General features: G+C 38.4%; 1 protein-coding gene across 5 annotated transcripts in view; it reads left to right on the top strand.

Annotated features, from left to right (window-relative positions):
* Positions 1-1,702: 1,702 nt before the first annotated feature.
* The window catches only part of FBXL4 (F-box and leucine rich repeat protein 4), a 68,201-nt gene continuing 46,645 nt past the window's right edge, over positions 1,703-23,258 (top strand). For 2 of the 5 annotated variants that reach the window (XM_022552998.2, XM_022553039.3), the window contains exons 1-3: positions 1,703-1,852; positions 17,033-17,150; positions 17,802-18,385. In XM_022552998.2, coding sequence (XP_022408706.2) covers positions 17,874-18,385 — 512 coding nt within the window. In that variant the 5' untranslated portion in view covers positions 1,703-1,852; positions 17,033-17,150; positions 17,802-17,873. Of the gene's footprint in view, positions 1,853-1,909; positions 3,666-17,032; positions 17,151-17,801; positions 18,386-23,258 lie in introns of those variants that run through there. The other 3 variants (XM_022553020.3, XM_022553029.3, XM_022553009.3) reach the window with 3 other exon arrangements.

The following is a 23,258-nucleotide window of genomic DNA, read 5'->3' as shown; positions in this document are numbered from 1 at the left end:
GATGCTCAACCACTGCGCCACCAGGTAAGCCTGGGATAATGGTTACCTTTGAAGAGGAGTAAAGGGTAGAGATTTAGAAGAGCAAAGAGAGGCTTCTGAGTACTAGTAATTTTTTTTTTTTACCTGAGTGATGAATACATGTGTATGTTCACTTTTCATCAAACTCTGCATTGTATTTTGTCTTTTTCTAAAGACATTTTTTACTTCAATGAAAAGTTTATTTAGAAATTATATGAGAAATGAGATACTGTTTTAGTAAGACTGAGTCTGAGTGCTCTATGGACATCAGCTCAATTAAGTCTAGCTGGCAACCATAAACAGTCAGTTTCATTTACTTACAATTAATTTATTATTTGTAATCCACTCTTTATTTTAGAATAAATAGAGATTTACAGAAAAGTCGCAAAGATGATACAGAGAGTTCCCTTACATCACTCATCCATTTTCCTTTTATTGTTAATACTTTACGTTATAATAATACGTTTGTTACAACTAAGAAACCAGCACTGGCACATCACTACTAACTAAATTCCATTCTTTATTCTAGTAGAACTAGATTTCCCACTAATGTTCTTTTCATGTTCCAGGATCCCATTCGAAATACCATGTTACATTTAGTGGTCCTGTCTCCTAAGGGAGAGGGCTCTGGTCTGTGACAATTTCTCAGTTTTTCTTTCTTTTTTTTTGTTTTCATTAACTTGGCATTTAGTTCAGGTTTTTTATAGGATACCTGGGCTTTCTGATGTTTTCTCAAGGTTAGACAGGGTTTACAGGTTTTGAGGAAGACTATCACAGAGATGAAGTACCCTTTTCCTCTCACCATATCAAGGCACATGCTATCAACTTGGCTTATCACTAACCGTGTTAACTTCCATCTGGCTAAGGAAGTGTTTCCCAGCTTTCTCCACAATGAAGCTACTTTCCCCTCCTTTCCATATTCTTTGCAAGCAAGTCACCAAGTGCTGGCCACACTCAAGGAGAGTTGAGGGTGGAATGGGGATTAAGCTTCAATTCTGTTAAAAATTTTCCATTTTTATATTCAATTTATACTGCACATCATGTATTAGCTCAGTTCATGTATATAATTTATAAATAAATATCCTTATTATTTTGCCTCTTTAGGAGCAATTAGATAGCAAGTAATGTGTAGGTCAACCTTTCTTCATTATTAAACGTTTTCCATCCTAATGGAAACCTTGCAATATGCAAGATAAATATGCAAACTAAAAAAAGGGTAATATTGTATCTACTCAAAACACATTAAAATGATTAAGGGAGACCGTGAGAGCATCTTCTTCAACAGAGGTAATGATCACGGCCTTCGGAATGTTGGGAGGGAGATGAGCCTGCAGGAAGGACTTGTATCTGGGACAGAAGAGGTTTGCAAACTTGGTGAATTATGCCTTTAGGAGCGCCTATAACTTTTGTTCCACTTTTCCTCTGAGAACCTTAACATCAGTAATCCCTGTGCATCCCCTGACCCAACAACTCTGGACTGGGGAAGTCCTAGCAGGCTGATGAGAGGAAGAGATTATTTCCGCAGTACATTTGCAACCGCTGCCTTCTGGGGAGTAACAGGCAATTTGTAGGGTACGACTCCGGCAAGGAAAGCAGTAGGAAGCTCCTCCCCTCGGCCTCGGAGGGGCGGTCCAGACGCCGCCGTGGCCCCGCCCCGCCCCTGACCACGCCCCTCCGCGAAGCCTGCTTCTCTTCCTTCCGGGTCGTGCTCGGCCGGGCGCGCCGGCTTTGCGCCGCTGAGCGGAGCCTGGGAGTCGCCCCCGCGCCCCGGCCTCCCTGCGCCGGCTGGTCGCTGGTGGAGCCTACGGCGCGCGCCTCTACCGGACCCTGCAGGGTACGGCCCTTCCATTACTTCTCCCTCCTGCGGGTCTCCGTCTTCCTCTTTCGGCGCTGGGGCTGGGCCGGGCCCGGGCGGAGCCGCGCTTCGGGGAGCCCGGGCGTCCGGCAGAGGTCCCCTCCCCGGCCTTACCGGCCCCGCCGCCCGCCTGCGCTTGCGGGACTTGCTGGTGACCCTGCAAACAGCTTACTTGCCTCGGGCGCTGCTTCTCTGCTCGACTGTCCGCCGGGCGTGAGGCGTCGCCCAGTGCGCGCGGCGCAGGGTTGTTTACACCGCGGGGTTGGCGGGTAGTGCTGACCCTGCAGCCCTGAGTCGGCCACCTGCCCGCCTGTGTACTTGCTGCCTCCTGCGCGTGCTTCCTTGATTTCTTTTTGGCACCCGATGGTTTTTACCTAACCAGGCCCATGTCTTAATTCAGGACTGCCACGAGATACCCGGCAGCAGCCCAGTTTCTGTGTTTTAGGGATATCCTTAGAATACAGTGTGATGATGAACATCCACTTGGCCTCCTTGTCAGCATGTTTGCAATGGGAGTGGTTTTGGATTTCCTTGATGGTTTCCCAAATGCTCGTTGCCACAGAGCCTCGCTTGCAGTCACTAATTAAAATATACAAATAACTAGAAAGTCAAGATGCTATAAACCTGTGGTCAGGTAGTTGCGTTGGCAAGGATGCTGTGTCTGGCTTTATGCCCCGGAGGACTCACGGCAGGTGTGGGGATCTTGCTTGCTTTGATCTGTTAGAGGACACAAGCTGCCTTTACTGCTTCTTGGTATTCTTAAGTTCAGAATATAAGTACATTTTTTTCCACTTAAAGCTCACTTCATTGCTTCTGTTGTCCTATATTACATATTGTACCTGTTGGTTGAGTAGAGGGAGATTTTCCTGAGACATCAGTGCTTCTCTAGCCCTTTATTAGATACTAAGTTCTTGGGGGAAAGGGACATGTACTTATTTTTCTAGTGACAGTATGCATCACCCCGTAGTAGGTGCTCTACTCGTTCACTGAATTGGATCCTTCTTTCCACACTTCCTTTCTGAGTACCATATCTTTTCTTTCTCTCTTTTTTTCTTTTTACTACTGTCCCAAATTTTGGCTTCTCTGAGTCCTGCATTTTCATACTCTTCCCTTCTGTTATGGACTTGAAAATCAGAGAGGTCATCAGCTCAATGTAAGATGGTTAATTCCTTTTTACTAGCGCCGTGATCCAGTAATGCAATTATAGTCCTCTGTACAGTGACATCGTAAAATGTTGCTGTTATCTTTTACTTCTAATTATGGCCAGTTAACAAAAACCGCCCTTTTTTTCTTTACTGGGTTAGTCTCATTGCCTCATCCTCTTAAATTTTGCTGTGATCAACATAATCGGTTTTAACTTCATAGATCTAACTCTGGTATCCTCTGAAGAAAGACCTTTTGCCACGTGAATTGTATATAAGTATCCTCCTCTCTTTTCTTCTAGTACTTTTAATGGTCTTATTCTTCATATTGAAATCTTTAACCTACCTCAATTATATTTTAGTATAAGGACGGAATTAAGGCCCTTTACTTCCTCTCTTGTAGTTGTTAGTCATTGTCCCCATCATCATTTGTTGAATTCTGTTTTTCCCTACTGATGGCAAGCACTGTATTTATCTGAGGCCCTAATTCTTGTATATTCTTGGGACTTTTTCTGAATTAATGTTTAGCAATCTCTGGCTTCCTGTACTGACACCATACTGGTCTTATTACTTTAGCTTTATAATGTGTTTTAGTGTCTAGTGATTCAAACAGTGCCTAAATATTTTTGGAATGGACACATTTAGTGAGGGTAAGTTGATTTCCTTTTTTATCCCTTCCTCCCTACTCCACCCCCTCCTTAAAGTTTCTTGCCTCTTGTTGAAATTATTTTTTAAGCTTGCCTTTCTCATGGTCAGTTGAATCATTAACCATTGTTAAATAAATCCCTTCTCTTGCTAACTCACAACTTGCCATGTTAGAGTTGCTCCTCAGAGATGTACCTAGAAAAGCAGCTTGATTAAAAATCTGCATGTCTTTTGACTTTGCATTGTGTACTAGTAAGTGGAGTGTGTCTCTCCTCATCAGCTGTGACTCAGGATGTTCTGTACCTGGTTTCAGTAGCTCTAAGGGATAAATGCCTATAGAAGTGATCCCTGGGACTGCACCATGCCCATTTGTGTTTTACTATCCCAGCTGAACATCTTAAATGTAATGATTTTCAAGTGTTGCTATAATAGATACTTACAAATGTTATTAGATCATAAAATAAATGTATACGTTCTTTAAAAAAAAGTCAAGTAATACAGAAATAGCCAAAGGGGAAAGTGAAAGTGTGGTGTGCCCACCTATCTGGTAACCCCATTCCCCAGAGATCATCACTGTTTAATCACTTGTTCTCTTTCCTTCCAGACATTAAAAATACATGTGTATAAGCCTATGTGTGTTTAATAACTGGCAGTATACTACATATAATTTTCAGTAACTGCCAGTTGGTAATAATTGATGAACATCTTTCTGTGTCAGTGCATATAACATTATCTTTTTAAAGTATTTTGATATTTCATTGTAGGAATAACCCAAAATTTTTTTAACCAATCCTCTGGTGATATTTAGGCTATTCCAAATTTATTTCTGTTAGAAACAAAGCCTCAGGGATTACTTTTATGTGCACATATTTACACATTTACTTAGTTCCTTAGTGTGAATGTTTAGACGTGGAATTGCTGGGTCAAAGGCTATATACGTTTTGAAATTATGATAGATTGTTCCATATTTCTCTTCAAAAGGTTGCCATAAGAGTAAATTCATACAATTTCTGAGAATGCTGCCTGCTGTTGCTGTATCATTGCCAGGAATTGTCAAGGCTGAGTTTTACCCTACTTGCAAGCTCATAGTTTCATGGTTGCTGGTAGAAGACATGAGATCCTGGGTCAGAGACAAAGCACAGCAATTACAGTAGCCAGAGGATCATCATTGTCTTGTGCCATTTCCTTGAACCCTAATTTCCACAGGGTGATGTGATGAGGGTCAGATGATTCTAGCACATGCAATAGATTGCATTACAAGAGAGGAACCCTGAGCTTAGGGAACCTGACTCGTTCATAATAGGCTGCAAGTAAACCTGCCTAACCTTTGCCCTAGAGAGAGACATTATCTTTATTATGCTGGATAGTAAAAAAAAAAAAAAAAAAAAACCTTCCCTCTACTCCAGAGGGAGACCTCTCTTTATCTGCCAACGTTTGCTGTATAAATACCCTTGAAAGGATAGTTTGGAACAGAGATTATCAGTGACCCTGCTTATAGGATATGCAGAAATGTGAGAGACATGTGAAGAATTTTCCTGAAAACAAAATCACTGCTAAAATGATACCATTTTTTACATTTTAGTAATTTTATGGATGAAAAGTAGTATTTTTACTGTTTCAATTTTGCATTTGTCTGCTTATTGATGAAGTCGAATATCTGTAAATGTTTTGTTACTTACCTGTTCATATTCTTTGCTTAGTTTTCTGTTGAAGTGTTCCTCTTTTTCTTACTGATTTGTAATAGCTCTTTACATGCCATGCTATCAATGACCTGGTACACCATTTCTAGTATTTTTTCATAGTTTATTCTTTAAATGCTGTTTCTGGGATCTTTTGCCATGTAGAAATCTTTAATATGTATGTTGTCAGTTCTGTGTTCTCTTCCTTTATGGCCTCCTGAGTTTCCGTTCCAAGGTTTTTAAAATATTCTTTGTACATATTCTCTTATTGGATATTTTGTATTATATATTTAGATTTTTAAAAAATGGTTGCTCTGGTGCTTCCCTGGTGGCTCAGTGGTTGAGAGTCCACCTGCCGATGCAGGGGACACGGGTTCGTGCCCCGGTCGGGGAAGATCCCACATGCTGCGGAGCGGCTGGGCCCGTGAGCCATGGCCGCTGCGCCTGCGTGTCCGGAGCCTGTGCTCCGCAAAGGGAGAGGCCACAACAGTGAGAGGCCCGCGTACCACAAAAAAAAAAAAAGGTTGCTTTGATAATATAGTTGACCAGTGAATAACATGGGTTTGAATTGCATTTGCTAGTATGACGTGGATTTTTTTCAATAGTAAATGCTCAGTACTACACAGTCCACTGTTGGTTGAATCTGCAGATGCAAATCTGAGGATGAAGAGGAACTGTGTATATGCAGGGGTAACTATAAGTTATACATGGATTTTCAACTGCACAGAGGTCCCATGCACCTAACCCCTGCGTTGTTCAAGGATCAACTGTATTCTAAATTTACTTTTCTAAATGTATGGACATTTTCCCAAAGCATTTTTGATAAGCTGTCCTTTCCCTGTTTTTGGTTTGACACATTCATTGTACTATATCCTTATTTACTGTTTTCTCAAAACTAACAAATCAGTAAGCAAAATATATTAGTCTCTTACTGTGACTGTGAATTTGGTTGGATTCATCCTTAAAGATGTTTGTTCTTAGTGGATTTTAATCTTATAAAATACAAATTTTTTGTTTCTGTTTAATGATTTCTGATATTACTGTTGCCATCTCTGTCAGTTTTGTGTATACTGGATAGATCTTTTTTGCCCATATGTTTCTTTCAGTTATTCTGCATCATTTTGCTTTACTTGCCTCTCTTTAAATGTAAAACATCATCTAGCTAGACTTGCATTTTTCCTTAAAACCTTCCCCCCTCCCAAATTGAAAATTTGTCTTTATTTATTATTTATTTTGCATTGTTAGAAAACTTTTTAAAAAAGATAATTATAGATTCACAAGCACTTAAAAGAAATTATACAGGAAGATCTTGTGTATATACTTCACCCAGTTTCTTCCTGTGGTAACATTGTGCTATAGCACAATAGTACATGCAGGAAATTGACATTGACACAATCTGCACACTTTACTCAGATTTCATCAGTTTTATCACTACAGGCACTTGTGTGTGTATGTGTGTTCTCTGACATTTTATGTAGATCTTGTCACCACCACCATAGTCAAAATACAGAATCACTCCATTACAAGGATCGCTTGCAAAAGGGCTTACTTCTTAACAGGAAAATTTAACCTATTCATATTTACATTTTTTCTCCCCTGCAAGTTTGGAAATTCTAAAACCATGTAGAATTGACTTTCTGTTGCCCTCACACCTCCATTTAATAAGGTGAGACCTTGACTCCTTGCCTTCCCCACATTCTTGGTTCAATTGATTTGATTTCCTTTTTAAATCACTTATCTTCTGTATTTTTTCCCTAACCATCCTTTTCAACTTTACCACTACTGCATCTATAATGATTTAGACTTAACTATAAGGTCACTGGTTACTTGAATATTATGTCTTCCCTTTTTAAAAATTATTTACTTTAGTTCATTTGTTTTTTGACTGGAATACTTTCTTGAGTAATGTTTTTAAGAAGAGTTATGGGAAGTATACTTGCATGTCCAGAAACAGTTTTCTGTTTGTTGTTTGTTTATCTATGTGTATAAGAGTTTGAGTCAGTTCTTTTTCCTTAAGAATTTCTAAAATATTACAGTATCTTCTAGCATTTTTTTGAATTTTCATCAGCTTCAATCTCTTCTTGAATTCACTTTATATAGATATTAGGTTTCTTGCATCTGTGTTCCAGGTTACTTATTATTTTTTTCATTTAGATTTTCAATTTATTTTGAACACCATGACTTTAATTTCCACGAACTTAAAAAAATTTTTTTTCTAAATTCGCTTGTACTTATTTTATGGATCCTATGCCCTATTAATTCACACTAAAGATAATAGTTATTATTTTTAAACTCTTCTATTTTTTGCATTAACTTTTGTTGGAGACCATTTGCTCTAATTACCCAAGTTATTTCTATGTCTTTAAGATGGATAATTCTACTCATATATATAAATTCAGATCTGTAGTGACTGATTTGTTCCTGGTCGGGAATCTCTCAGAAGTCATGAAGGTCTCTTTTCTGGGCAGGTGGTCCCCAAAGGCCAGGTGAGTGGCTGGGGCTCTGAGATCAGGCTTTGCCCTGCGCATAATGAATGGGCAGGACATGCCAACTAGTAGATATCTTTCAGGGTGTGCTGGTCAAAAACAGACTAATAAGCTAGGATGCCCATAAACAAGCCAATTCTGGGATACCAAATCTCCAACTTGACTGTCTTGGTCCACAGCAAAGACTGAAAACAGAAGCATACAGAAGGGTTTCATTGCTGTAAAAATTCTTTTGCGTGGCCCCTTTGTAGTCATTGGAAGCAACCCTGTAGTCATTGGAAGCACCCCTAACTCCCTGGTGACCACTGATCTGCTTTCCTTCCCTATAATTTTGCCTTTTCCAGAGTATCATGTACATGAAATTAAACAATTAGGTAGCCTTTGTGTGTCTTCTTTCAGTCAAAAATTGCATTTTAAGAGTCATCTCTGCTATTGCCTGAATCCGTGACTCATTCCTTGTTATTACTGAGTAGTATTTCATTGGATAGGTGTACCACTGTTTATCCATTTGCCTGTTGAAGGACATCTTGGATATTTCCAGATTGGAATGATGATGAATAAACCTGCTATAAACATTTGTGTACAGGTTTTTTGTTTAAATATAGGTTTTAATACACTTGGGTGAATACCTAAGAGTGGGATTGCTGGATGGTTTGGAAAGAGTATGTAAACTTTATAATAAACTGTCAGACTTTCCCAAAGTGGCTGTACCATTTTGTATTCCCACTGGAAGTGTTTGTAGCATCCAGTTTGATATCTTAAAATTTGAATGATCTGTATTTAACTGTTCCCAGATTTAAGATATTAAACACTATCTGTCTTAGGGTTTATTCTTTTGAAACTGCTCTTAAGTAAAGCATTTGCTAGGACACACAAAAACATGTCATAAAAGACAAATGATAAATTGCCCTTAAAAATTGAAAACTTTTCTCTTTAAAAGATATTATCAAATAGATGAAAAGGCAAGGGCTTCCCTGGTGGCACAGTGGTTAAGAATCCGCCTGTCAATGCAGGGGACACAGGTTCAAGCCCTGCTCTGGCAAGATCCCACATGCCGTGGAGCAGCTAAGCCCATGAGCCACAACTACTGAACACGCGTGCCACAACTACTGAAGCCCACGAGCCTAGAGCCCGTGCTCCGCAGTAAGAGAAGCCACCACAATGAGAAGTCTGCGCGCCGCAATGAAGAGGAGCCCCTGCTCGCCGCAACTAGAGAAAGCCCGCTCACAGCAACGAAGACCCAGTGCAGTCAAAAATAAATAAATAAAATAAATTTATAGGAAAAAAAGAAAAAAAAGGGAAGCACAGACTGGGAGAAACTATTTGCAAAAGATATATCTGATAAAGATTGTATCTAGAATGTATAAAGAACTCTTACAACTCAATAAATAATAAGAAAACAAAAAAAAACAATGAAAATGGGCAAAATAGACATTTCACTGAAGAAGATACGTATGGGAAATAAGAACATGAAAAGATGCTCCACATCATTACTAGTCCATTGAGAAATGCAGACTAAAACCGTAGGGTATCACCACCCACCCACTGGAATGTCCAAAGACTGACAATATTAACTGTTGATGAAGATGTGGAGCAGCTAGAACTCTCACTTATTGCTGGTGGGAATGTAAAATGTTACAGCCATTTTGGAAACATTTTGGTCCTAGAAACAACCCAAATGTCTATGAGCAGGTGAATGAATATGTCTGTATAATAGATATGATTTAGCAAGAAAGGAACAAACTGTTACATGTAACAACAGGGAAAAATCTCAGTTATGCTGAGCAAAATAAATTAGACACAAAAGTACATACATATTTCACTTATATGTTAACTCTAGAATAAAGGACAATCTGATTTATAGTGACAGCAAGAAGATCAGTTTATTCCTGGCACAGGGAGTGGATGGGTGATTGGGAGAATAGAGATATTCTATATCTCGGTCCTGGTGGTGGTTGCATTGGTATATGTCTTTGTCAAAACTCGTTGAACTGTACACTTAAAATGGAGTACATGTTTTGGAATGTAAGTTATACCCCAAAGTTAATTTAACAGTATTACACCATTTTAACTAATGGCTCTTTTAGCTTGAATGGCTAGCAGTGACATACCTATGATCTTGTACTTGGATTTTTGTTAGGAAGGCCAAATAAATTCAGTATATTTTTATTAGGTAAAATGCTCTTTATTTTAATGTACAAATGTATAGTTAGTATTTGGCTAAAATAACTTCACAGTTACTTTGTGGTTTTAATAGCTAGAGAGAGATTTTTTCCTCTTTAGTGTGTCCATTAAAATTATCTGCCACCAGATATTCCTAATTTTTAATACTGTAGGTTTTAGTTAAATATACATTGTGTGTCGGCTAGAGGTTTAGGGTTATTATAATTCTTCCCATTCAGATGGTTTATTCTTATTCATCATTAAACAATTAAGAAACATGTAAAATAGAGATAATATAGCATTAGTGACATTTGTAAGTAAGGTACTTTATAGTGTCATACCTGTGTAATTAGAAATATGTCCCTCTTTGTCACTTGTGAGATAGTATCTTGGGTAGGAAGAGGGTTTCCAGATCTATTGTATCAGAAAATCACCATTCATTTATCCTACAGTTGTGTGTGTGTGTGTTTTTAACATTGACTCCTTAATTCCTTTTTCGTGCTACTAAAGATTGCTTATGAAATATTTCGTAAGTTTAGATATGCTTGTTAAAGTCTAGGAAAGAAAGAGGAGAAATAAGACATTCTGTAGAACTAACCATTGTCAATTCCTAGTTTAAATTGATTCTAAACCTCCTTTGCTTTCTGACAAGTGTATTCCTAGTTTCACTGGTTAGGCACTTCCTGCTTAGTCCTGGCCATTTGCTCATTAACTCAGCAGAAATTTTGAAGAGCCCACTGTGTTCCATACTTTTTGTATTTTCAAAACTGACCTTGATTCCTGGAAGAGAAATGGATACTGTTTACCTCTTTGGTTTTCAAGATTTTTCCCTGGCCTTTAGGTTTTTCTTCCTGGTTGGTTCCCTTGCCTTCTCCTTGTGCTTTATATGCCTGGATTTTCAAAAAGCCTTGAAGCTGGATGGGAGGCTCTCTTCTCTCTGTTCGTCCACATGGTTCAGTTAAGAACTCAACCTGTTTATTCTATATTGGGGCCTTGTTGATTACAAACTATAGTCATAATAAAAATGTTTCAACTGGAGGAGAATTTACTTAGAGGAAGAGAGAGAAACGTGAAGTTATAATATTCAACCCCCCATAGTCTCCTCCCTGACACTGTCATATTTTTTCAATATAGTACATTGTAAGTAATTAAGGGATGCTTTTGTTTAGACTTTGCTCCTCCCTATAGCATATCTAATACCTGAACAATATGAACCTGTCTTTTTACCCTTACTCTTATATTATTGCCTCTCTTGGCCTGTCTCTTTTCTTTTGCTTGAGGTTATCCCTTTTTTGTTTAAGAACTTCTTTTTCATCCACAGTTTTTCCAGTTCTCCATAATCACCGTATGGTCTTAACATAGATTTGGAGTGTTAAAAAAAATCATCATATTTGAGAGAATAGCTTTCTTTTACTTCTCTAATCATCTCTTTCATGAATCTTTCTTTAATTTCAATCAGAGTTTCTTTGTGGCCAAGGTCAGGTCTTTTTACGTATTCAAAGCTGCTTTTGTACTAATAGAAATTAGTACAAAAAGTTACCACTGTTTTACATTCCCTTTGAACAGTAAAATTTCAATATATATATACTATTCCTTATTGGAGGGCTTCAAGGAAGGTCATACATTTGATTCTTACCTATTGTGTTTCCGTTTTCCTTATCCATTTCCCCCCTCTTTTTCTCTATATCAAGATATGGAACTTTTTTTGCTTCTTTTTTTGGTCTACATGTGCCTTGTATTGAAGGGTTTTATTTCTGTGTCTATTTTAAACTTATATATTTTAATTCTTTTCTGCCATCTACTCTGCCAGTCTCCCCAAAAATGAATAAATGTTTATTGAGTATATATTGGCATGTGCTAAGCCCTAAAGATGTAGTTCTAATTAAGACACATTCTTAGAACTTGAGGTGTTCGTAGTCTATTAAGGTAGAAAAAATATCTCAGCATGTAAGAAATGGCACACGAAATGTAAGAGCAAGGAAAAAGTGGGTAGTGGATAAGGTCTGAACCTTAAAGATGAGTAAGAGGGTGCCAAGCAGAGGAAGAGCAAGGGAATTCCAGAGCCACACAGCCTCAGTGGGAGACTTGAAGATGCGGAGGTGTGAAAGCACAAGTGCAGTTGAGGCCGTGGTAGAGGTTCTGGTGGGTCTACAGGAAGGGTGGGGTGTTTAGAAGTGGAAGGGACAGGGAGAAGACTGATCCAAGGTAGGTGGGAGGTTCTCATGTATCATGTTATCAAGAAGACAGCCTTCCTTTAATGGGACCTCTGTATATTTTAGAAGAATGAGGAGGGAGAAGGCCCAGAGAGGAGACTGAGAAGTTACCAGAGGGGTGGGAGGAGATAGGAGAGCATGTGGTGGCGTAGAAGCCTACAGGGGGCAGGCCAGGGAAGGGGGCTGGTTATGTCAGCTGCTGCACCAAGTTCAAGTGTAATTCCATTCTTTTCTTGATTGATATTTTCCTCCATTCCCTCGTGTCTTGATGTCTAGACTCAACCAGAAAAGTCCTTTCCTTAAAGCAGTGTCTCTTGATCAGTTTCATCAGGATTCAGAAATGACAGCATTTAAAGTTCAGCCATTTTTTCTTGATCTGTTACCACATTACGCCTTCTGTGACATTTTGGTAACATCCTGCGAGGCTGCCGAAACCCTCGTTTTTTTCTGTCACTTCATTGACACATCTCTGTGGGCTATTTTACAAGTAAGTATTGTGTTATGACTTGCCTTCAGTGTAGGACTCTGCCTTTTTGCCTGGCCTTTTTATCTTTCCCATATCTTTTGACTTTAATATAAGTTGAGAATCCTCTTTGGAGTTTTAAACTTGTTTTCCAGGTTATTCCATCACACCATGAACCTAGGCTTTCGAGTTCATCCCAACTGCCTCCTTTTGTTGATTTCATGAAAAGCCCTTTTCCTTCCTCCTCTTTCCTCTGCCGTCTTCTCTGCAGTTCCTGCCATCCTGCTTCTCTCCGCCTCATCGACTCCCCATCTCACTTCAAATCTCAGCAGTAAACATATGTTCTCCCTTGTCTATACCTCTTAATTTCTCTTTTCCACTGTTATTGCTTTCTCTGTAATTGTATTGTTTAACTTCGTTAAGCATTTTATAATATGAAAGATGTGGTTGAAAATAAACTTGTATTAAAATGATATCATGTCGCATAAAGCAAGTTGTTTCCCAAGGTGTATGAAAGTCTCCTGATGCAGGTTAAAATGGCTGTTGTTTTGTATTCCTTGATTGTGCTAGTATAAAATTTCAGTGAGTTGTGGGGAATTTCTTACTTCGTAATCATTGTTGACAACTGATTAGATAAAATAACTTGTAAAATAAAGATCACCCTATTTCTATTTCAGACTTTTTGTTAAATGGAAAATAATATTTTTTATGTATTGTGAGAATCCTTAAAATTAATGTAGCTTTTTTTTGTTTTGCTCAAATGTTTTATTATAGTCAAAATTATTTGAAAAGCACATTTAATATATTACAGACGTTTCACTGTAAAAATGATCCTTGTATAACGTAGCTTTTTGAATGAACTGGAAAAGAAAGGTATATACCTCCCAAAAGGTATATCTTATAGTCACCCTCTTGGACAAATTTAGTGTACCAGACTAATATTTGTTTATTTGCACCAGGTGGGAAAAATCATTTTGTCTTTGAATTCCATTCTCCTCCTAAAGGGGAGTTATTGTATCTTTTGCATTTGGTTCAGTGCCCATTGGGATATTCACTGGTTATCACAAATTGCCTCAATGCCTTGGCAAAAGTCCAGATAGTACATGGACAACTTAAACTTCTGCGTTGGTCGTTGCTGCCCACATGAGTCCTGAAACTGCAGCTCTCTTCCCTTTTTCAGCTTCATTTCCCAGGGAAAAGTAGAGTGAGCTATCCTTTCTTCTCCATATGTTCGTCCCCACCCCCCAAATACTTTTATGTGTCATCTTAGTTGACTGGAAAGGACTTTAGAATCAAGAAGGATGTTAACAATGGGTTTACACATTTCCCTTTTTTATTTCCATGCCGTGTTTGTTTTCAAAAACAGGTTTTAACTTCATTACATTTTTGCAAATAGTATGGCTGGAAAAAGAATAAATGTATTTGCTTTTCCAGTGCTTTTTTTTCCAGTGCTTTTTTTTTTTTTTACACCGCTTTTCCTTCTTTTAAAATTTTTTGTCATTTTAGCTTTATCTCACAAAAAATTAACTCTAAAGATTATTGTTATCCATAGTTAGAAAAAATCAAGCATCCATTTACATTTCTCCACTGAGAAGTTTGAACTTCTTCATATGTAAATGTGAAAATGTAAACTTCATGTGTAAATGTAAACTTCTTTATATGTTATAAAGTTATAACTCACTTGTACATATGTTACTTCAGTGCAGAATTTTACTTAACTTTAACAACAGCTTAAAAATGATATTGCCCACACGACAGTCTTGCTGTTTTTGATATTATCCCATAATCTATGATGGTAAAAGCTAGCTGGGAAACAGTTGTAAAGTTCATGGCTTGGTAGGTCAAATAGAATTTGTCTTTCACAATTTGTCTCAACCTTTTTGCCAGGAATGATTGTGAATGTTCACATGAATGATGATATCTTATTTTGCAGGTGTTTCTTTGGTTTTATAAACTATTACTTTCTGATAAATGCAGTTTTATAAAGAAAGTAAAAGGAGCTCGGTTGCAGCAATTTATAGACTGTGGAGAGAGAGGTGATGTCCATCGATTATACAGTCAGACCCATCCATCCACCTTGGCAGATGGGTTTCTGTCCTTCCCTTGAAGATTTCCAGGAATAAAACATCCACAGTCTTCCAAATTAGCTGAGCTGTCAATTGAGTTGGATACTTGTACATTATTCTTTATTTCATAAATTTCATTTTTGCAGTTTAAATTTGTTTCATTAATTTTCTTTTAAGAAAGAGTTGGGCCAAGTAACTTCTTTAGAAAATTACACTTCTTAATTTACCTGGGGGCCTATTTTGAAATAAAGTGTATGTGGTAAAAGAAAGAGCTATTTCATTTCAGGTTTTGGTGTTAAAGATTTGATACTTGTGCATTTGTAAATTTTTTTATTTGACATATTTATACTTGTGGTAGGTGAAATGTTTGAATAAAGAGGTGATATTCTAGATAATTATTTTCCCCACATTTATAACCTGTCCTATACTTCAGCACTTGGTGTTGTATGTCCTGAGGTGAATCTGATTTGTCAACTCATGATATGTCAGCATTAGAGCATGTGCTGCAGAAACTCATTTATTTTAATACATGCTTTGTTAGTCTTTTCAGGAAAAGTCTTGTTCAGAGTGTTCTATTATTTCTTGTTTTTAGGGTGCAAGTTCTTCCATTTAGTGTGTCTGCCTACTGACTGTCCGTCCCTGTGGTTCATTTTCTTTTACGGTCTGCAAGTTTGTACTGTGATGCATCTTTAGTAAGGGTTTAGTCAGTCTCGTGTTGTGGAAGCATCCCCGCAAAGAGGTTCACATCTGCCCCTACTAGTTCAGGACCACTCTTTCTTTTTAGATCTTTTGGCTTAGGGATGGTGTAGGGATTCTCAGCCATGAAGACAGTGTGAATTTAGGCCCACACTCTGCGTGGTACACGCCTAACAGGGTTCTGATTTCCCTCCGGTGACTTTCCGCCACTGCCTAGGTTGATGTCAAGTGTACTTTGGCTTCCTGGCCGATGAATTAAGTTTTCACGTTCCTGGCTTTACAGATAGGGTGATTTTTCCTGAATTTGGCTTTATGAAGTTTCTTCGAAATGTGACCCGTGGCTTGAAATAACCTCTCTGCATGTGTGTTAGAAAGTCCCCTTATTACAACCACTAAGACCCATAATTGGTTCCCTGACTCATACTAGCTTCAGCTCCTGCTCTCCGCCCTTTGACTTTCCTCTCTGTTTCTCACAACTGTGGGTTTTCCTCACATGTTTCTAACTCAGCTCTTTATTTACTGTTTTGCCGGTTATATTTTTGTCAGGCGTTTCAGTGTGGATCTGACTGGGATTGAGAGGAAGAGGATGCTGTTATCTAATTTTAAATTATTTTAGATTTGTATAATTTTTTTGTTTGCTCATCATCTTTCTGTCAACACGTGACATATTTTGTGCCTACTGTGTACTGAGTACTTTGATAAATGAAATCTTTGGCTAGATTACTTCTTTCAAGAAACTTGGTCCTAATGTAGGCCCTTGTGGAACAAGGGTATATATCTGATACAAAGGTGGTACCAGATAATAAGCCTGCTTATGGAATAAAGTGGCTGGAAAAGGAATGTAGAGGTAGAGTTAGAGTAAAATAGGAAGGGTGTTTAGAAAGTGAAAGAGTTTACTGCATTAGACAAAAAGAAATGGGTCTAGCTTGAGGAGAGCCTTGAAATGTCAAACCAAGGGATTTAGATTATATCTTGTACGTAAGAACAAAAAGCTGTTAGAGGTTTTGGGTTGGAGAGGCGTTTAATGTTTTATAATCTTAGTGTTAAGGTTTTGCTCTACTGAAGAAAAGTTGTTTTATTTTCCTTCTTTTACTTAGGAGAAATTAAACTCAAGACTTTACAGGTAGAAAAATGAATATGCTTGATTTCCCTGTTTGTGTAGACAAGAGATTACTAGTCAATGCAGACAGGGGCCAGGCCTGTGTTGTAAACTAGTAGAGCTGGCTGGGAACAGGAGCGGCCACCAGGCCTCTTCTCAACAGGGTTTTCTGGATTGTTAAAGGTTGCAAACTCATCCAAATTTTAAAAATCACCAAATATATTTGGACCTAATATATTTGCTGGCATGGTTTGACCCATAAGCTATGGGTTTGCAGCCTCTATATAAAAAGGGTTCATTAATAATATTTTTATTACATTCTGTCATAAAATTTTAAAAATATATTAATTATTCAAAATTGTCCACACAATTCAGAAAGATGTGATGTGTTCAATTTGAACGTTCTGTATCTAGTAAGTAGCTATTTATCTATGATAATAAACTTGTTGGGATATTTGACTTCCTAAGTCAGAAATAAAAATATTTTCTAAAACTCTTGTCTTACAGGTAAAAGAATGTCATATTTCAACATTGGTACCTGAAATCAGAGTGTAATTGCCAGGCCACATGGATGAGTGCCAACCTTTGCATTTCTGGTGTGTATCCTGTGACCATTCTGTCTGGGGTGAGTGATTTCTAAGAGTAGCTGGCAACAAACCAGATGCCAGCCAGCCATGGACTACCCTCACAAATGATGCTAGGGGTTATAAATTAAACACTGTCTGGTGATCTGTGATGTGTAAGGCAGTTAATATAGTTGGTCTGGATTAACTGTCGGCTCCAGAAATCTATATTCCCATAATGTGAAACCTGTACTTAGCATGTTCGGAAGTGAGTCATAATTAACAATAGGGAATCATTTGTTTAAATGTGAAGTTATAAAATGCCTAAGATCCTTTTGGATTTACAGCAGTATTTTAGTGGTTCCCCATATATTTTAAATAATTTTAATTTTAAAAGTTCAAGGACTTAGTATTTCTTGAAGGATAGTTATAATTTTGCATAAAATAGGTTTTTTTTGGGTCATACATCTGCCATTGCCTTATAATATCAGTTTTGCTTCCCATATAGCATAAAATTGTATACATTTTCAGTATTCAGTTTTCTTAAAAGTACATTAGATAAATTATACCAGAGAGTCTCATTTACGTGAATGTTGTTTTTCTCAGTTTCGTTCTGGGAAATTGCATTGGGTAAAAAGCCGTTTATTACCTTATCCATGCATTTTTCTGTTTATTTAAATTATTTTACTTCAACAAGCCATTCATTTTTTTAGAACATCCTTCGAAGAGTTTGCGCGTCTTACCGAGGACACCTGACCTTTTGAAGCTTCATAATTCACACCTAGATGCCACCAGTCTTTCCCATGTTAACAGTTCTGACTATGTTTTATTATATGTGCCTTCGGCGCCGAGCCAGGACAGCTACAAGAGGAGAAATGATGAACAGCCACAGAACTATAGAAGCAAACAGCCGGACTTCCCCTCTCAATGCAGAGGTGGTCCAGTATGCCAAAGAAGTAGTGGATTTCAGCTCCCATTATGGGAGTGAGAATAGCATGTCCTATACCATGTGGAACTTAGCAGGTGTACCAAATGTATTCCCGAGTTCTGGTGACTTCACTCAGACAGCTGTGTTTCGAACTTACGGAACATGGTGGGATCAGTGTCCCAGCGCTCCTGTGCCATTTAAGAGGACGCCGCCTAATTTCCAGAGCCAAGACTATGTGGAACTTGCTTTTGAACAACAGGTGTATCCTACAGCCGTTCACGTTCTGGAAACCTATCATCCTGGAGCAGTCATTAGAATTCTAGCTTGTTCTGCAAATCCCTATTCCCCAAGTCCACCAGCTGAAGTCAGGTAAGACTCATTTTTTAATGACCATGTTCTATGGCTGAAAGGTTGTGGTAGTTTTAATACTGGAGGTCTTTTTTCACTGGAAGCATTCTCTTAAGTCATTTAAACAAATTTGATTTTTAAAATTTTCCTTAGTTTTCTGATAGGGAAAGAAAGATCAGACATATGAAATGTAATGCATTCTTTATACCTATAAGACCTCACACCATAATAATCATGGATTGTGAGATTTGTGTGTGAATTTACTATAAATGAAAAGCACGATTTGAACTAATTGGGACATGGGCCAATCTGAGAAGTTAGTTGGAAATATGATCTCTAACAGATTTTCAAACAGACATCATATTACTGCTTTTAAATACTTTGAATAACTCAAAGTCGACCTACAGAGTGACACTTTAGAGGAAGTCCATAGGGGATTAGATTTAATCTTAGGTGGATGTTTTCGTAACAAGTATATTCATTTAAAAATAAATCCTGGGGACTTCCCTGGTGGCACAGTGGTTAAGAATCTGCCTGCCAATGCAGGGGACACGGGTTCAAGCCCTGGTCCAGGAAGATCTCACATGCCACGGAGCAACTAAGCCTGTGCGCCACAACTACTGAGCCTGTGCTCTAGAGCCCACAAGCCACACCTGTTGAAGCCCACGTGCTACAGTTACTGAGCCCGTGTGCCGAGAGCCTGTGCTCCACAACAAGAGAAGCCACTGCAATGAGAAGCCCGCGCACCGCAAGGAAGAGTAGCCCCTGCTCGCCGTAACTAGAGAAAGCCCGTGTGCAGCAATGGAGACCCAGTGCAGCCAAAAATAAATAAATAAATAAATAAAAATAAATACATATTGCCTTAAGTATTCATGCATTCTCCCTAAAGGCACTCTCTCTCTATCTTTCTCTCTCTCTCGTTTCTGTAGTTCAGCCTCCTGATTTTTTAAAATATAATTATTTGACTAGGCAATATATTCACATGGTTCAAAAATCTAAAAATTACATAATGCAGTCTTGCATGTACCCTGTTCCCCATGTGCCTAGGATCCACCCCTCCCTCAAAGAAACCACTTTTATCCACTTCTTTGCATTGTTCCAGAGTTTCTTTATGCAAATATAAGCAAATACAAATGTATTTATTTTATTTTTCTTTATACACAAAAATAAGCACACTATTTGCATTGTTCTGTACCTTATTTGTTTCACTTACTGGTGTATATTGTATCTTTTCATGTAAGTGCAAAGAGAGCTTCATTATTCTTTTCTACAGTTGCAAGTAATGCAGTGTATGTGTACCCCAACTTATTAACAACTCCCCTATTGATGGGTTCTTAGTTGTTTCGATACTTTTGCTATTATTAATATTAATGCAGTGAATAACCTTGCCATGAGTCACTTTGCATGTGTGCAAGTATATCTGTGGGATAAGTTGCCAGAAAGATTGCTGGGCCAAGGGTCTATGTATTTGTAATTTTAATACGTAGTGCCAAACTTCCCTCCAAAGAGGCTCTCCTATTTCTGTTCCCACCAGCAATGTATATGCATGCATGTTTTCCCGAAGCCTCACCTACAGAGTGTTTTAATAAATTTTAGCATTTTTGTCAATTTGTTAGGGGAAAAATGTTATCTCATGTTAACTTTCATTTGAAATGCTTTTATCATCTCTGAGGCTGAATATCTTCTCATGTTTAAGAGCCATTTATATTTCCTTCTCCTTGAACTGTCTGTCATGGTATTTGTCCATTTTTCGAGTACTTATTGATCTTATCAGTTTTTAACCTTTATATTGCTTGATTCATTCATTAAGTATTTGAGTGTCTACTATGTGCTAAAGCACTGTTCTGGGTATTGAGGATACATTAGTGAACAATGAACAAAATAGACAAAAATCTCTGCCCTTATGAGCTTATTCTAGCCCAAGGGCAGTCGGTGACACCTGTTAAACTGTAGGAGCCCAGCTGCCTGTGGAGGAGGAGTGAGGGCCCAGATCACATTGCATGTTGCATCTGACACACTGCTTCCTTGAAGTTCCTGTCCCCTCAACTCCCAGGGAGCGCCTCCCAGTCTACCAGGAAGCAAATGCAGAGTACAACTCAACTCAAGCTGGAGACTGCTGGTATAATCTTTATGTGTTCTTATCAGAACGATTTTGATAATTCATTGTGAACAATATTATTAATGGGTCAGTTTTTTTAAAAAACAGGAAACCAGCATCCTTTAATATACGGGCTTTTTTTCCTGAGAGGAAAAAAAAAGTACTTTGAGTAGGATCCTTTCTTATGTGAGAATTGTTTCATTGGACTCTGTCATTTTTTGCCTCTTTCCTACAAAGCTATCTAGTTTTTTTCTAAAAAGATGAACCAATATGGGGATAAGATCTATGCAACATGTAATGTCTTTCCTCTGATCTAAAACTTAATGTCTGCATAACTGATTTTGAGTATGAATCATGCTCTTGGGTTCCTAGCTGAGAGCTGTAGTGCGTGATTGTGATCAAAGTGACAGCTTTATTTATAGATGTATCTCTACTTTGCCTAACTGATTTTTAGCCTTATTCCACAGAAAATACCATTAACTTTTAAGAGAAAAAGAAGCTAACCAATATATATTATTGCAGAATAAAAAAGGGCCTTTTAAATTTTACTGATTATGAAATCAGTTTCAGTGTTTAAAAAAACTTGTTAGAAAATACCAAAAAAGAAAATATATATAAAAAACCCCCACAGTTCTTCTGCCCAGATTCAGTAACTGTTAACGTTTTGGTGAATTTCTTTAGACAATCAGAAACATTGATTGAACACCTTCTCTGCTCACTCGCTGCCAGGAACAAAACAGAGCCAGACAGATGTGGGTCTTGTTCTTTGAGTTTTACAGGCAAGCCTGGAAGAGGGCCGTGAGATTGCAGGTTGCATGTGCGGGCAGAGGGGAATGCCTAACCTGTGGGGCTCCGAGAGGTCCTCCCAGAGGAAGTGACTTAACTGGGACCTGAGGGTTGAGTGAAGCTTTAGTTTGGGTAGGAATGGTGGAGAGAGAATACTATGTACAAAGGTGAAACCATGAGGTGAGATCTTGGTGTTCTAAGAAGTGAGAAAAGCCCCAGAGTGGAGAGAACAAGCTGTTGAAGGGCCACAAGCTTTGGGATTTCATAGAGCTCTTGGATCCAGTTTCCCAAAAGCAGACCTTGAGAGGACAGTCCCTCTACCAAAGGTTTGTTAAGGAAGTGCTCCTGAAGAAACTGGTAAGGAGTGGGGAAGATAAGGGAGTGGGGAAAGCACTGTAGGGAAGGGAAGAAATCAGGCAAGGATGCAAAGTCCTGTGAAATCCCAGTCAGCCTGGAGGCACAGTTGCCCGGGAGCTGGGCTCTTATGCTCCTGCCTGTCTGTCTTGGGCTGTGGGCTGGGGGAGTAGGAAGGGGAGATGGAAGTCTTCCAGGCACATGCCACTCTCAGGATGAAGAGGAGGCTCTGGGAGCCTATGTAGTTCTCTGTAGAAGGCTGCAGGTGGGAGCCCTTAGGAGCAAGCCCGCACATCTGGGACATGGGCACCAGACCTACCAGGAGATCTAAGCAGAGCACAGGTAGAGAAAGTCAACTCCAATAAACTGGTAAACATAATGGTATAATCATAATGGTATTGATAATAAAAGTTAGAGAACTGATAAAGGGTTGTCAGATTATTTACTTTGCTACCAACATCATTTTTCATCACTATCATTTCATAAAAGAAACCCCAGTTTATACTGAGAAATTAGCATGCTCAAAATCTTGAATAAAGAGCGGTTGGCAACTTACGTGTATATGTGTGCATGTCTTTATATATACCAATGTATTCTTTATTTTTTCACATTTAATCATGGAAAGCTCTATCACACACTGTGGTTTAGGAACCACTGGACTGTACTGCCTATTACTTTAATTAATTGCATACAGTTTTATTTCTCCCTTAGGAGTTAGCAAACAAGAGAGTGTGTTGGAGTAGCTCAGGAATTTATGGGAAATGAACTTGTCCCAGAACATTTAAAATTTAAAAGCAACCTTTCTCCATTTTGTCTGATTGCATTTCTTTGTTCAGTGAGTGAGGTAGGAAAGTTACTGGTAGTTCTGTAAGATCTCAGAGTGTTCTGACTTTGGGCCTAGCACTCTACTAAGAGAAAAGAAAAACGGTAATATAGAGTGTCCTGGTTCTGAGTATAAGATCTTAACAGATGCTTGTGTAAGAGTCAGAAAAAAGGCTAGTGCAGGGTTACACATGGGAAAGAGACGGAAAAGAGGAGGAAGAGAATGACAAATTGAGGTCATATTAAGGAAGCTGACTGGAATGAAGCTATTTGGGGATAAAATTTAGTGGTATGGATTTTTTTTTTTTTTGAGTGTTGAAAGCATTTTCACTACAGAATATTGAAGTTAAGAAGGCAGGGAGAAAGAAAGTGGCCATCACAGAAAGAATTTGTTGCCAAAGGAAGTTGCTTAAGCAATGATTTCACGAATTGGTCATAGTCTGGTCCCCTTGACTTTGTGAGTCAAGAAGCATGATTTTGTCATTTAAGTCAGAAATGATCAGACCCTTTATCGGTTAGTTCTTTTTAAAGCAGATGCCACTTTGTTAGTTACAATTAGAGACAGGCTGGGAAGCAGGGAGTGAGTAGGTATACCTATTAGAGTACTTAATTTTATTCTAGTTTGTTTTCCTATTCTATCCCTTCACTTTCAGCGGGTAAAATGGAACAGTGTTGGCAAGAGAACTTTCTTTTTGCTGGTTACTAGTTGTGCTTACTAACCAGGAGGAATTTTGGTTATAGGGAAGCTCTTTGCATCCATGTGCCTGGCTTCCAACCTGAATATGTTAGAAAACTTGCATTCTCCGGTTTCCATTGATGAACATCTCTCTTCCT

The sequence above is a fragment of the Delphinapterus leucas genome, chromosome 12 (genome assembly GCF_059928025.1).
Source record: "Delphinapterus leucas isolate spDelLeu-1000000601 "Yukka" chromosome 12, BTC_Dleu_Yukka2, whole genome shotgun sequence".
NCBI lineage: Eukaryota > Metazoa > Chordata > Mammalia > Artiodactyla > Monodontidae > Delphinapterus > Delphinapterus leucas.
Note: the sequence above shows the minus strand (reverse complement) of the source record. Positions and strands in the feature narration are given on the sequence as shown.